The 13,863-nt window shown below is 43.6% G+C and overlaps 1 protein-coding gene across 1 annotated transcript in view; it reads right to left on the reverse strand.

The window, feature by feature from the left end:
* The window catches only part of lrp5 (low density lipoprotein receptor-related protein 5), a 398,826-nt gene that overhangs the window by 3,701 nt on the left and 381,262 nt on the right, over positions 1-13,863 (reverse strand). The window contains exons 16-25 of the mRNA XM_037683231.1: positions 10,367-10,551; positions 10,070-10,218; positions 9,234-9,411; positions 8,258-8,454; positions 6,457-6,662; positions 5,896-6,086; positions 4,419-4,628; positions 4,206-4,331; positions 2,848-3,084; positions 531-641 (exon numbers count right to left, since the gene is read on the reverse strand). Of these exons, the coding sequence (XP_037539159.1) occupies positions 531-641; positions 2,848-3,084; positions 4,206-4,331; positions 4,419-4,628; positions 5,896-6,086; positions 6,457-6,662; positions 8,258-8,454; positions 9,234-9,411; positions 10,070-10,218; positions 10,367-10,551 (1,790 nt within the window). The remainder of the gene's footprint in view (positions 1-530; positions 642-2,847; positions 3,085-4,205; positions 4,332-4,418; positions 4,629-5,895; positions 6,087-6,456; positions 6,663-8,257; positions 8,455-9,233; positions 9,412-10,069; positions 10,219-10,366; positions 10,552-13,863) is intronic.

The following is a 13,863-nucleotide window of genomic DNA, read 5'->3' on the forward strand; positions in this document are numbered from 1 at the left end:
AATGTACCTAAAAGAATGCTTTCTGTAATTATGGTTAGATTTATTAGGTGTAAATAAATAAATGTACCTAAAAGAATGCTTTCTGTAATTATAACCGGACTGATTACAGCTTCAAGGATGATTTTGAAACAATGGAAATCGACCCTACCCCCAAAGTTGAGAGAATGGACAGGTGCCATGGTGGAGATATCATCATACAAATCCATGCTACATAGACTGAAAGAGAGTGGGCAAGAAGAACAGGAAAAAGAAACCCTATGGGATACGATCTGGACCATCAGGGGATGATATGCCTTAAAGGGGACGTACCATTAGACACCAAAACTGTATAAGTGTATTGGAGTACTGCTCCCTTACTACATTCTAAACTGATTTCAACGTCAGTAACCCTGGTACCATTTAGACAGGCTTTAGCTGTTTTATGTTTTTTTCTCTTTGTGCTTCGTTGTTTGTTCATAAATGGAAAATCATTAAAAAATTTTAAATGAATAAAAAAAAAAGAAAAAGAAAACACTTTTCATTGACGTTACCACAAGCGAGCTCGTCTGATCCGTCGAGACAGTCGGAGAAATTGTCACACTGCTGTTTCTTCATGATGCACTGGTTGTCCCCACAACGAAACTGGGTGGGGGCGCAGATGGCTGGAACAGAGAGGCAGACTCCATGTTCATCAGATGTTTATGTGTGTGATCTTCTTAAACTACACTCCCGTGTCAACAGGCAGGTGGAGGTGCCCAATAGTGGACACATCCACACTATGATCAAGAACCAGCAGAAAGTTTTATAGTTTAAAAATCTGAAGAAACATTTAAGAGTTTTACTTTTTGTTGCAGGAATAAAAAACTGCAAGGATTCATATTACGCTGCTGAAAATAAATTAAAGGAACACGTTGAAAACACGTCTCAAGTGGAAGAAAACGGGCTGGATATCCATGCTGATTTGGAACTGGTAATGCGTTAGGAGCAAAATGGTGATTTGAAGAAGATGAAAGTTATCAACCTACAGAGGGCTTAATTCAAAGGCACCAAGGAATCTAAACTGAAAAACTGATGCAGCAGCCTACCGGTAGTCCAATTTGTTGAAATCCCATTGGTGCACCTCAAAATGGTACTCGGTAGTTTGCATGGCCCCACGTTGCTTGTCTGCAGGCCTGACAACGTCGGGGCCAACTGAGATGATGGATGGTGCCCTGACCAGGGCGTCACTGAGCTTCTGGACAGTCTGAGGTGCAACCTGGCAGCTGAACATGATGTCTCAGACATGCTCATTGGATTTAGGTCAGGTGAGCGTGAAGGTCAGTCCGTGGTATCAAGTCTCTCATTCTCCAGGAACTTCCTACATACTCTTGTCACATTAGGCTGGGCATCATCGTATACCAGGAGGAACCCAGGACCAGTGCACCAGTGAAGGACCTAACAATGGGTCTAAGATTTTCATCCCAATAACGGCAGTCAGTCATTTATCCTGTAGAGGTCTGTGCATTCCTACATGGAGATGCCTGTCCAGAACAACAATGACCCACCACCGACTCGATCATGCTGAACCATGTTGCAGGCAGCTTAACGTGCACCGCGGCTTCTCCAGACACCAACACGTCTGTCACACGAGCTCAGAGTGAACCTACTCTTCTCTGTGAACAGAACAGGGCGCAAGTGACGGACCTGCCAATTCTGGTGCTCTCTGGAAAATGCCAGTCGAGCTCACGGTGCCGGGCAGTGAGCACAGAGCCCTCTAGAGGACGTAGAGCCCTCAGGTCATAATAATTCTCTTTTATTTGTCCTGGAGCGGTTTATACGTTCAAGTGTAGCCGCGGGCAGCCAGTATCTCTGACACATCCAGGTAAACTTGCCCATTCCCCGTTGCTCCGTCGAGCTCACGCTGTATGTGCTTGACTGACAAAATTGATAAAAAGGTTTGCACCTCATCATTTGAGCACGGAACAAACTGTGATCTGCAGCTCGTCATCTCAGCAACGTGCACGTACTTTCAGCAATCGGACTGAAAATGGTGCTTCAGGAAGAGTTTGCAAGTGCCGCCTTGACTCCTCCAGTGACGCCAATCCAATCAACGGCTGCGGTTCGCTTGCTCAGCTCGGCTCTCTTGGAACCATGGCTGAGGCGGTTCCAAAAACCCAAGCAGGGACAGGTAACGGAGACACAGTTGGGCGATGCCGAGTCGATGCAAACTGAGTAAAGCCACGTCCGTGGAGAAGGGGCATTAGAGTAACCGCCTGTTTCCTGGGATCTCCTCCTTGCTCAAGACGGTGCTGGGAGACACGGCAAACCTTCTGGCAACGGCACATATTGATGTGGAGTTGCTCTGCCTGTGCAGCCCCTGCAGGGTCCAGATATTAGCAGCAGGGACACTAACCCTAGTCAAATGTTCTGTCTGGAACAGGTCCCGCTTGTAATCGAGTCCTCGTGGCTCAATGAGACCAGCCCGTATAAACAAAGGTTGAATTAAAAAAAAGCAAAACTACTGAAAAGAAGTCAAAAAAAGATGGAGGAAAAAATGTTTGTGGCCTCCCATGTGCAAAACCATTCTTGTTTTTGGAGCCGTCCCAGAAGTTTAACTGCCTTGATGTTACACTCTGATTAAAAAGTGTTCCTTGAATGTTTGAGCTTTTTATATTTAAAACTATGCTAAGACAATATTCTCTCGTTTTTGTTTTTAATTTGGGAAAGGTCAGTCAGAAAACACATGTTCAGACTCTGGGGAGTATTTATTAGCTGCAAATGTCTCTCAAACTCTCAACAACGCAGATGAGACTCCGTTCTATACGTCAGCTGATCTGATTGTGCGAGGAGTTATCTGAACCATTTCACGCCAAGAGCTGGTCAACGTACTTTCACAGTCCTGCTCATCGGACTTGTCAGCACAGTTGGGTTCACCGTCGCAGCGTCTCTGAGCATCAATGCAGCTTCCTCCATCGCACTGGAACTGGAAGGCGGAGCAGACGGGGCAGTTTTCTTCGTCGCTCTTGTCTTCACATTCAGCGTAGCCGTCGCAGTGCCACGCCATGGGGATGCAGTCGATTTCTCCCGTCGAGCAGGTGAACTGCTCCGTGGAGCACGTCGGAGGCTCTGAGAGACACGCAGGACAAAAAGAGACGAAATGAACAAGCTTGTTAAATAAACGCTAAACGACTGAACGCCACACTTTAGGGTAAGAGATACAAAACGGTGAGAAGCAAATACAGTTTTCAGAATAAAGGTGCAACATTTTTTGAAAGAATACGTTTTGCCTTCGGCCTTTCATGCCAGTTTGAGATCGAGTTCACTGAATGTAGGAGTGACACACAACCTCGTGTCCTGTGATCAGCAAGCACTCAGTGAGCCTCAGCTACTACCACCCTAAACATTTATTGAACATCTGTAAATCTGACAAAGCTGTAGTCATTTATGAGACGAGGAACAGCTGGTGGTGCCGTTCATCTTGAATTGGGTTGGCTCCAAAAGTTAAGAACTTGTAGATGTACATCCAATAATTATGGCACGGTGGCTCTATCTAAAGCAACGGCCCACACAAGCAGAAGCCTTTTAAATATTTGACCTTGATTCGTGACCTTGAATTTAGGGTGTGCTGAAAAGATTACGCGACAAGCGGTCAAGTGATGGTGCATGTGTATCAAGTCCAGATGACCTGACTGAAAATTGTTGGATTGTATACCTGGATTATTGAGCGCGGACTGTTTTGGCTTGTGTATCAAGTTTTGTTAAGGGGTGGCAAGCGTCCAAAATTAACAGTTTTTGGAGACCACCCCCCTTCCCACCCCCTACAAATACAGAAAAATGACTTTCACTAAACCCATTTATTATTACAACAGCTGAGACATAAAACCCACATGCTTACATGGATACTGTAGCAAGTTAACGGTGCTAGTGGTAAAATCACAACAGAGTCCCTCTCGTGTGACGTCACCCTTTATTACTGGTACACACCTTTGCCCCCAACAGGAAGTGCTTTCCCTCTTACACATAATGGGAACAACCTCTGACTGATGAACAGTGTACGCAAAACTCAGTCTAGAGATGATGCACGTGTATAAAGTTTTGTTAAATTATCTTGGGTGGATCAGAAGTGATGGACAAAACAAGATAAAGTTTACGACGGAGACAATACTACCGGTATATAATAAAAAGTTGTTCTTCAAACACAAACCAATCTGTATTTGTCCAGAATGCCCTTTAACAGTGCTGCTCACCTCCACAGTGCAGCAGGTTTTGCAGCAACACCAGATGCGTGGGACAAGAACAGGAAGGGGTTCCATCACCCTTTGCAATGCAAATGTGAGAACAGCCCCCGTTGTCCCGGGAACAAGGATGGGACACTGGCGAGAGAAGAAACAGTCCTAATAACCCACGCCATCATACACAAACTCGGCCTCATGCGTTTGTTTTTGAGCAAAGGTCTGTACCAAACTCCTGCGGGTCCATCTCTTCCACAGCGTGGATGGACGTCAGGTACAATATTCGTCCCTGAATGCGTGTACGTCCATCTCCGCTCACTTTGTCCACCCTTTCAATCATCTGCTGCTGGCGGTCAATCCAGTACAGATGATCCCCAAGGACCGTCAATCCTATTGGCTGAAGGATGTTGGAATCCTGTAAAACGATGCGATTGGCCCCTGGAAGGAAAAGAAGGATGCTTTCACCGTTTTGGATAAAAGCTCATGATTGAAGGAAGTCAAACCAGCATCTCACGAAGCTGCGACTGTTGGGAAACTAGCATTTACTCAGGATTAGAGCCCGACCGATATATCGGTATGGTCGATACTTTAGGCCAATATAAACATTTCAAGACTTATCTGTGATAACTGTCCCATTATGCGCCGATATAAACAATTCTTTTACCACTAAAATGCTGAAACCAGCTGTAATTGTACAATGTATCCAGCAGAGGAAGACTACTTCCAAATCATGACTGTTCACTTTAAGTTTCACTTTCAGCACGGACGAAGCAGGGAGCAATACCGTGCAGCGTATTTTACTGAACAGAGCATGGTACGTTTATTTTAACTGATCTGTAAAATAAAACAACAATAATAAACTCTCTTCAATCCTCAAACTTTCTTGTCTTTAGCTACGTGCCTCTCAAGTTAGCAAGCTAACATCTAGATAACCTAACATAGGCTACTGCCTTGTAAAACTTTATCCAGAACAATAAATCTAATGTACAGGTAAAATATATCAGAGTTAGTAACAGTTTAATTTATATTTTTGTAAAACACTAACTTTATGGTGAATAGAGGATAGAACATATGAACACATGTCAGGAAGACTGTTTCTATGACCAGTGCACCGATTGTAAACCGACTGTGGGACTTGGTTTAGCATGGATCTGATTAGCTTAGCTTCATGACTGCTAACAGGTGCGCTAAATAAACAAGCCCCGCTCCACTTGCTGTTTACTTAAGAGTCTTGGAGTTGGACAAAGCTTAACAAGTTTCAGCCTTCATATCGGTTATCGGTGCCCACCCCCACTATCAGTATTGATGATAGCCTAAATTTCCATATCGATCGGGCTGTAAGGATTCTCCTAAATGTCACAAAACGCGTGCAAGTCTTCTCAGTTTCCTCATGCGAGTCCCAGAGGCTCACAGAACTTCAAATACATTCAAAATACTTAAGCTACAAATTTTCTCTCAAAAACTTGCAGTTGTCTCAAATCAAGCTGAATTTATTGTCTGGATTCTTGAGCGCTAGTTTGACAGCTGCTCAATAGCTCCCAACAGGAGTGCATAGAGAAAAGGTCTCAGCAGACAATTCAGAATTTATATCAGAACTACTGATCAATTATTTACCACATGGTCCTTTAAATTCACCGTTATTCTTTTTAATCGGAACATGAATAATTTGTTGTTCTAAAAGATGTTGATGTTTCTGATAACTCACCTGTCAGGTCACTGCTCTCGATGCGTTTGAGGTCGGCATCAACCCAGAACAGTTTTCCTAATTTGTTGTCCAAAGCCAGAGCAACCGGCCTGATCAAGCCGGTGGTGAACAGAGACTCCCTCTCAGTTCCGTCCAGACTGGACCTTTCAATCTTAGCGGAGCGCTCCTGTACTGTGGTGAAATACATGTACCTACAAACAGGGGCACGGCCCGATCTGTCAATCACGTCTGCACACATTGTCACAATATTATACACACAGTTGTACACTTCTAATCACTAACACTAGCCACATTAACCCCGGTCCTCAAGTTACAAGAGCTGCCACTAGTGCTGTAGTCAGCGGGGACATCCCGCCTTCCGACACCAAGTGCAACAAGAGAAGGGTCTTTAAGACCCTCAGGGTTAGCAGAGCTTCTATCACAATACAATTGTTGGCACTAACTTGTACACTATTTCGATTATTTGTGAATCTATCTTATGACGGAATACTAACTTCTGTGTATGTGATAAAGAACCTTGAACTTATTGGTCTACATGTAAGAACATAAAAACATGTTCACCCTTTCTCAGCATTGATCACGATGGCCCTCGGCTTGTCTGTGTCATCTTTGACAACCACTCCTACAATGTGGCCGTCCATCCTCTGGACATTAATGGTGTTTGTTGTCTCGCAGGTCCAGTAAATGTGGCGACTGTAGGGGTCCAGGCTAAGGTCGTGGATCTGGTTGTCCACTTGTTGAGCGGTGCTGCTTACGACTGTTGAGGCCTGGAGACATCCACAAAACATTTGACTTGTTTTCATGTTTGTTTCAATCACAAACAGTGTTCCTAACGATTCTTGTTTTCAAGATGGTGCTAATGGTTTAATCTGTTCATTTCATTACTTTATGACAGTTTTCTGATGGTTTTAATTAAAGCATTATTTAAAGGAGCATTGCTCACTGTAACTCTTTAACCTTAGACATGTATTGTGACAAACTGCGCGTCCCTGTATTTCTTATTCTTGGGAATTGAAGTCACAAGACCGAGTTTTAAGGAAGCTGCCATAAATCCGTAGGTATCATTGAGTAATTTAAATCACATCTACAGACTGAGATCCCTCAAAGCAGAAGAGATTCTAGCTGATTTGAAACATCCACGTTTTACTTCTGTCCGTCTCTTATGGGGGCCGAGATGGTGTAGAGGCAGGGCAGCCGACTCGGGGCCCGAAAGTCCCAGGTTTGATCCCCAGTTATCGCACATCTCATGGTGTCTCTGAGCAGGACACCCTATCCCCAACTGCTCAGGCACCCCCAATAGATGCCCACTGCACCACCTGGGGTGGATGGGTTAAATACACGTCCTCGTCGTCCTCGTTGTTGTCCCCAAGTAGGAGTTATGCCCAGTCATTATATAGAAAAGTCCTTCATACCAGCAGAAATTATTAGTTTTAAATACGTTTAAGCTCAATAGCTTTTATTGCCTTTTTACTTTTCACTAATCATTCAACATAGAGGACTTCTGTGGCGGAGGGAGAGGACTTTAAACTTGTACTGGGACCAGCCAACAGCGACGACTGGTTTTGTCTAGGTCTACCTGGTAGACCTCTGATATAGTCTTCTATAGTCTGTGGCTGTAACTCGGCCCATTTTACAAATGCTGATCTAAAATTTGGTGTGGTAGAGTCCGACACCGAGGCCAAACTTAAACTCTGTGCACTAACCGATGGTGCAAGAACCGTTTTCAAAATGTGCCTTTTAAAACATTTATTATATCTCTGTAATGACATTTGAGATCTTTCCTACTTCAATTTATCTATTTTTTTTAAATTATGTGTACTTTGGGGATGGACTAGCAATCTGCTCAAGGTGTACTCCGCCCCTCGCCCTATGGCCACTGGAGATGGGCGCCAGCTTCCTGCCACCACGAATAGAAAAGTGGCTAAAGAAAATGGATGGATGGAGGCGGAGTAATCAAGTTTTTGAGGGATATACTGGTACAGTAAATGTTTGTTGAGGGACGGTTGGCCAATAGAATTGTTCACTTGATGTGATTATATCATGTAAAATCTATCTAATGAAAATACAACTTTAACCAAAAAAAAAAAAACTTAGTTCCAGTTATTTGAGTCACTTTTCTTATAGCAGCAACCAACAAAAACATCCACTAGTTTACACGGGGGAGGGACTTGAAACTGTGCATATTTTCAAGGTATGACCAAAACAACTTCAACTTCATCCTTTTTTAATTCCAACATGATCTTAGTTTGAAACTTTAGTGAATGATAAGCATTCTTTAGTTCAGTATTTTTGACTTCAGCGTTCTGCATGGGGCTGTACTAGTCTTTGCATGGAAGAACTATTGTATCAATGTGAGACTCACCATGGTTCCATCATCTCTTGCTCTTCGGATGTTCTGTCGTCCATCCAACCAGTAGATGAGATGGTCCAGGGGGTCATAGGTCACAGCTCGGGCATTCCTTGTGATGTAAATTGGCAGGATGATGTCTGAGCTTTGTTCTCCTACCACAATCCTGCTGATGCTGGCCTTCTGACTGAAGAGCAGGAAGCTCAAAGGAGCTAAAAAGAAGAGTTGGGGAGAGCGAGGTGGTAAGACAAGTGGTGACGTGGTACATGAGGTGGAACTAAATTGTGTACTCAGGGTCCCAGTTCCATCCAACAACAGGAAGAATATAAACTGTAAAAGAAAGTTCTAAGGATCTAAGACGTAAACTAAGAAATACGCTAAAGTAAGAATACAATAAAAAGAAACAATACGTCGAACAACAGCAACACGAATGAGTCTGTGTGAGCAGATGAGTACGAATGAATACAGCAGTATGAAATGATCAGCAGCAAGAGATCAGCAGCACATATCAATCAAAGTGGCATTACAGTGATTAGTTTGTTGTTGTAATACTAGAGCAGTAGAGCTGTATTTTGCATGAAGCGCTCCAGTGTTTCCCCTAGGTTACTTGCCTTGGGAGGGAGCTCGTCTCGAGCTGGGTGGGGGGGGGTGTTGTCTTTGTTCTGGCAACAGGGCGAGGTGCCCTCCTTGGATATTGAGAAGGGACGCACTGCTCTCCTTACGACAGAAAGCGTCCGAGGTTTAAGCTCAAATGTCCAGTTGTAAAAACCCTGCCAGTGATAACTCCGTGTTTCCCCCACCGTTATACAAGGAGGGTGCCCCGCCCGGTCAGCAGAACCGAGCGCACTGAAATGTCCCTCTCCACCCCACATCGACAACTGCTAAGCTAGCTGCACACAATACAGACACACAAGCTAAACAGCTATTGACACAGCGCTCCGCTTCCGTCGTGCATCCTCCTCCCCCCCCCCCCCCCACAATGGTTACTCACAGCTACAGTTTCTTCCATCGGGGCTCAGGCTGTAGTGTGAGGCGCAGCGGCATCGGGCACCAGCAGGAGTGGCCAGGCAGAGATGGGCACAGTTGCCGTTATTCTGTGAGCATTCGTTGGTGCCATCCTGACGAGAGGAGTGGAACACCAGGATGTCCAGCATCAACTCCAGCTGACCCTGAGGAAACGGACGTGAGGAGAAAATGCATCACTTTCAGGTTTTTAAAGAAAAAACATACCAGAGTTATTACATTATGCTCATGGGGAAAAGAAACTTCCCCCTTTTTACCACTTCTACAGTTCAGGACATAACAAAAGTAATGAGGTCTTCACCAGTTCTCCAGGTACGCCAGTTTCCTCCCACAGACCAAACATGTATGTTAGACTGACTGGTAACTCTAAATTGGTGAGAGAGACTGGTTGTTTGTCTCCATGTGTCCCTGTGGACTGGAGACATGTCCAGGCTGTACCCCACCTCTCACACAATGAATTCTGGAGATAGAAACCAGTGACCCATGGGTCAAAAAGGAAGGGACAGATGGACGTCTTTGTCAACTTCTAAAAATATTTAAATTCGACTTCCAGTGAAGAAAAACAGATCAACCAGGTCATTATTTATTTGAAAAAGCAAAGCTGAAATGTATAAAATAAGGAGTAAAAAGTGCGTCCAGCCTTGCTGCTTGGAAAGGAGTGGGCCAAAATTCCTCCACAACCATGTGAGAAAACCAAGAACTGAAAAAATGTGAACTTTCTTTTTACCACAGACTGTAAGTTTAAAGTGAAATCATTTATTCTCGATTGAAATCATATGTAATTATCTGAAAGTGGTTTCATACCTGAAGTATCACCGTACGGTTGAGCCCATTGCGTTTATTGGCCCTTTCTATACTGCGCAGATTAAAATCGGTCCAGTAGATAAAATCCCTGTACTGGGTCAGGCCAAAGGGGTGAGGGAGGTCGTCCACTACGGTCTCCCTTTGGAGGCCTGTTAAGAGAGATCACAAGTATTCAATCACTGGACAAATTTTAATGAAACTTTTAGAAAGTAATGACTTGATGTGCATCAACAACTGATAAACCTTTGGAGTCAGTCTATATGAAGATGATCACTGGTTGTTACTGTGAACGCCTACCTTGCATGTTGGTGCTTTCAATCATACACGTATCAAGATCAATCCAGTAGAGTCGATGGTCCACATAATCAATGGTCAGTCCATTGGCACGCCCCACTTTGTCTACCAGGGTCACAATGGTGGTACCATCCATATAGGCTTTGGCTATACGTGGCCGACCCCCCCATTCCGTCCAGTACATGTAGCTGTAGAGACAAAACACTGCTCAAACATGGGACGTGTCAATATTAGCAAATGAAGAGGGGGAATTGGAAATGCCCTCCCTCCATTCCTTCCAAACTGAAAGGTTCCTTTCAAAAATTAAGTAGGCTCCCTCCGTCCATCTTCTGAGCTGGATACCTTGAAAAATAGATGATTTGTCAACTTCTACTTTGGTGTATGGCTGCATCTAGGTGTAACAAAGAAAACTGTGCTGGCAGTCAAAATACAAGATGTCCACTGCCGTATACAGTGTTTCTCCTAGGTCAATTGTTTGGACCAATTATTATTCTCTTTGTTTTGACAGCGGAGCGAGTCGGTCTCATGCAGAGCTAGTCTTGTGGCGCTACATCGTGCTGGGGCTAGCGAGCTGCTAAATTTCAATGCGCCCAAAAGCTGAGACCATATCACTGAGAGAGTGCCTGCATCGGATCCACTTCACTTGATAAACTTATTTCACTGTGGTCTTTATCTTTCAGGACTTCTGGTTTTTATCAGTGTATTGAAATCTGCTGGTTCCTACTAGCCTTAGCTTAACATGGCTTCGGGTTTCATCACTTGCATCATGTGCCAGATGTTTGGCTATAACACTACCTCGTTTGAAGATAATGGTACATGTAACAAATGTTCTGCTATTTTGGTTCTGGTGGAGAGGCTGTCCAATCTGGAAGCTCAACTCTGTGCTTTTGAAAAGCCATCAACTAGCCAGGCACCCGCAGGCTGCGCAGAACCACCAATGCTAGCTTATTTTTCTTTTAAGATTTCTGTAATTAAACCTTTACTTAAGAAACATAACCTGGACTCAGGACTCCTAGCCAATTATAGACATATATCTAATGTAACGTTCATCTAAAAAATTCTAGAGAAAATAGTTGCAGGTCAGTTACGTGATCATCTGCAAAGAAATAATCTGTTTGAAGAGTTTCAGTCAGGGTTTAGAGCTCACCACAGCACAGAATCTGCACTGGTGGAAGTTACTAATGATATAATGGACAGGTGTCTCCACTGGTCCTGTTAGACCTCAGTGCTGCATTTGATACAGCTGATCACAATATTTTACTACAGACTTGAATATGATATTGGAATTACAGGAACGGCTCTAAATTATCTTAAATCATATTTATCTGATAGATTCCAATTTGTTAATGTAAATAATGAATCTCCATCATACACCAAAGTTAGTCATGGAGTTCCTCAGGGCTCAGTGCTTGGACCAGTACTCTTTACTTTATATATGCTTCCATTAGGTAAAGTTATTAAACAACATGGGATAAATTTTCATTGTTATGCTGATGACACACAATTATATTTGTCCATGAAACTCGATGAATCCAATCAGCTACTTAGACTACAAGCATGTCTTAAAGACATAAAAACCTGGATGACCCTAAATTTTCTGCTTTTGAAAACAAAGACTGAGGTTTTAGTTTTTGGACCTGAGCACCTTAGGAATGAATGTTTCAGTCTTTCTCCTCCTTAGATGCATTAATCTGTCCTCCAGCTCTAATGTTAAAAATCTTGGTGTTATTTTTGATCAGGACATGTCTTTTATCCCCCACATTAAAAACGTTACTAGAACCTCCTTCTTCCACCTGCGTAATATCACTAACATTAGAAACATCTGATCTAAAGATGATGCAGAAAAACTGGTCCATGCATTTGTCACGTCTAGACTGGACTATTGCAATGGTTTATTATCTGGGTGTCCAAATACTTCTTTAAAACGTCTTCAGTTGATCCAAAATGCTGCTGCCAGAGTCTTAACTGGAGTTACTGGGAGAGATCATATCTCTCCAGTTTTAGCTTCTCTCCATTGGCTCCCTGTCAAATCCAGAATAGAATTCAAAATCTTACTTCTAACCTACAAAGCCCTCAACAACCTAGCTCCATCTTATATTACAGATCTTATTGTTCCATATTTTCCTAACAGAGCACTTCACTCTCAGACTGCAGGTTTACTTGTGGTTCCTAGAGTTTCCAGGAGAAGAACGGGAGGAAGATCTTTCAGTTCTCAGGCTCCTCTGTTGTGGACCCAACTTCCAGTTTCTGTCCGTGAGGCTGACACATTGTCCAGTTTGAAGACTGGGCTACTAGCTTAGCGCTACTAGCTTAGCGCTACGTTAATGCTGGCAGGTGTTTGGGGGGGTTGCGGGTGAAAGACAATTTTAGTAGGCGGGGTGCTAGGTTCTGTTGACAGGGTGGAGCACTCATCCTGTCAAGGCCATTATTGACTGGGACGGCCTAAGATTGCCAAGGCCACCACTGGTCACCCCCTGGCTCCATCATTGCACTTGGTGGTGGAGAAAATGTCTCCCTCCACTCACCAGGGTCCGACACTGTGCTGCCTCGGGCAAGCAAGAATAAAAAACAAAAAACGTACTTCTGTTCTTCTAGACAGTGCAACGCCTTCTCACTTAAATATCCTGCAGTAAAAACATTTAAGGTTTACTTCAATCCCTGTTCAATTCCAGTCCAGAAAAACACTCATCTCCAAAAGTACAAACATCCACAATTCAAATCCCTCAGCAACGGGGGATGTCGGTGTACCGCTTGTTTTTTATTTAAACTTAATATTTATGTTGTTTAGTCATCTCTTTTGGACGGGGAGACAGTCTCCATCCAGCTAAGTGGAAAAAAAACACTTTTCTCTTATTGCCAACATGATTATAGAATGATACCCTGACAGCAGATGTTTTCAGACAGAACGTTGAAAGACCTGAGTAATCACGTCCTGAAAACACCGAGGCGTCGGTGACAAGATGGCACACGCATCCATCACACACAGGCACTAATGTTTAGTGATGATTTGGTAGAGGACGGTAAAATCTGTTTTGATAAACAACTTTAACATAATCAATCCCCTAGCAGGCCGAAGTTACAAGGATTACAATTTACACTGTTGCTCTCTATCCTCACCTGGCTGGTGGAAAAACTGTGTTTACAAGGGAGTCTTGAAGGCACCATGAAACATGTAGAGGAGGAGCTCACCAAGACCTAGTCCAACTATCCATGTTGTCTGTTTTTTATGTCAGCAAGCTGTAAGCCAAGGTGGCGAGAGGCTCATGTTGGGTTAAACTGCACAGAAAGTCTGGCCACGCAGTGAAGTAACGTGCAGACCCTACTCTCAGGGACATTACATTCTGGTTGACTCTCAACTTTCTGTTTTTAAACTCAAACCAGACTTAAGTTATGTTTTTTGGACCGGAGCATCTTAGAAACAGACTTTGCAGCTTTTGGCATTCATTTGGCCTTCAGTTGTAATGTTGAGCTCGGTCCTCAGCCGACTGCTTGTCATGTTG

Source organism: Nematolebias whitei, chromosome 10 (genome assembly GCF_014905685.2).
Source record: "Nematolebias whitei isolate Nwh7 chromosome 10, NemWhi1, whole genome shotgun sequence".
NCBI lineage: Eukaryota > Metazoa > Chordata > Actinopteri > Cyprinodontiformes > Rivulidae > Nematolebias > Nematolebias whitei.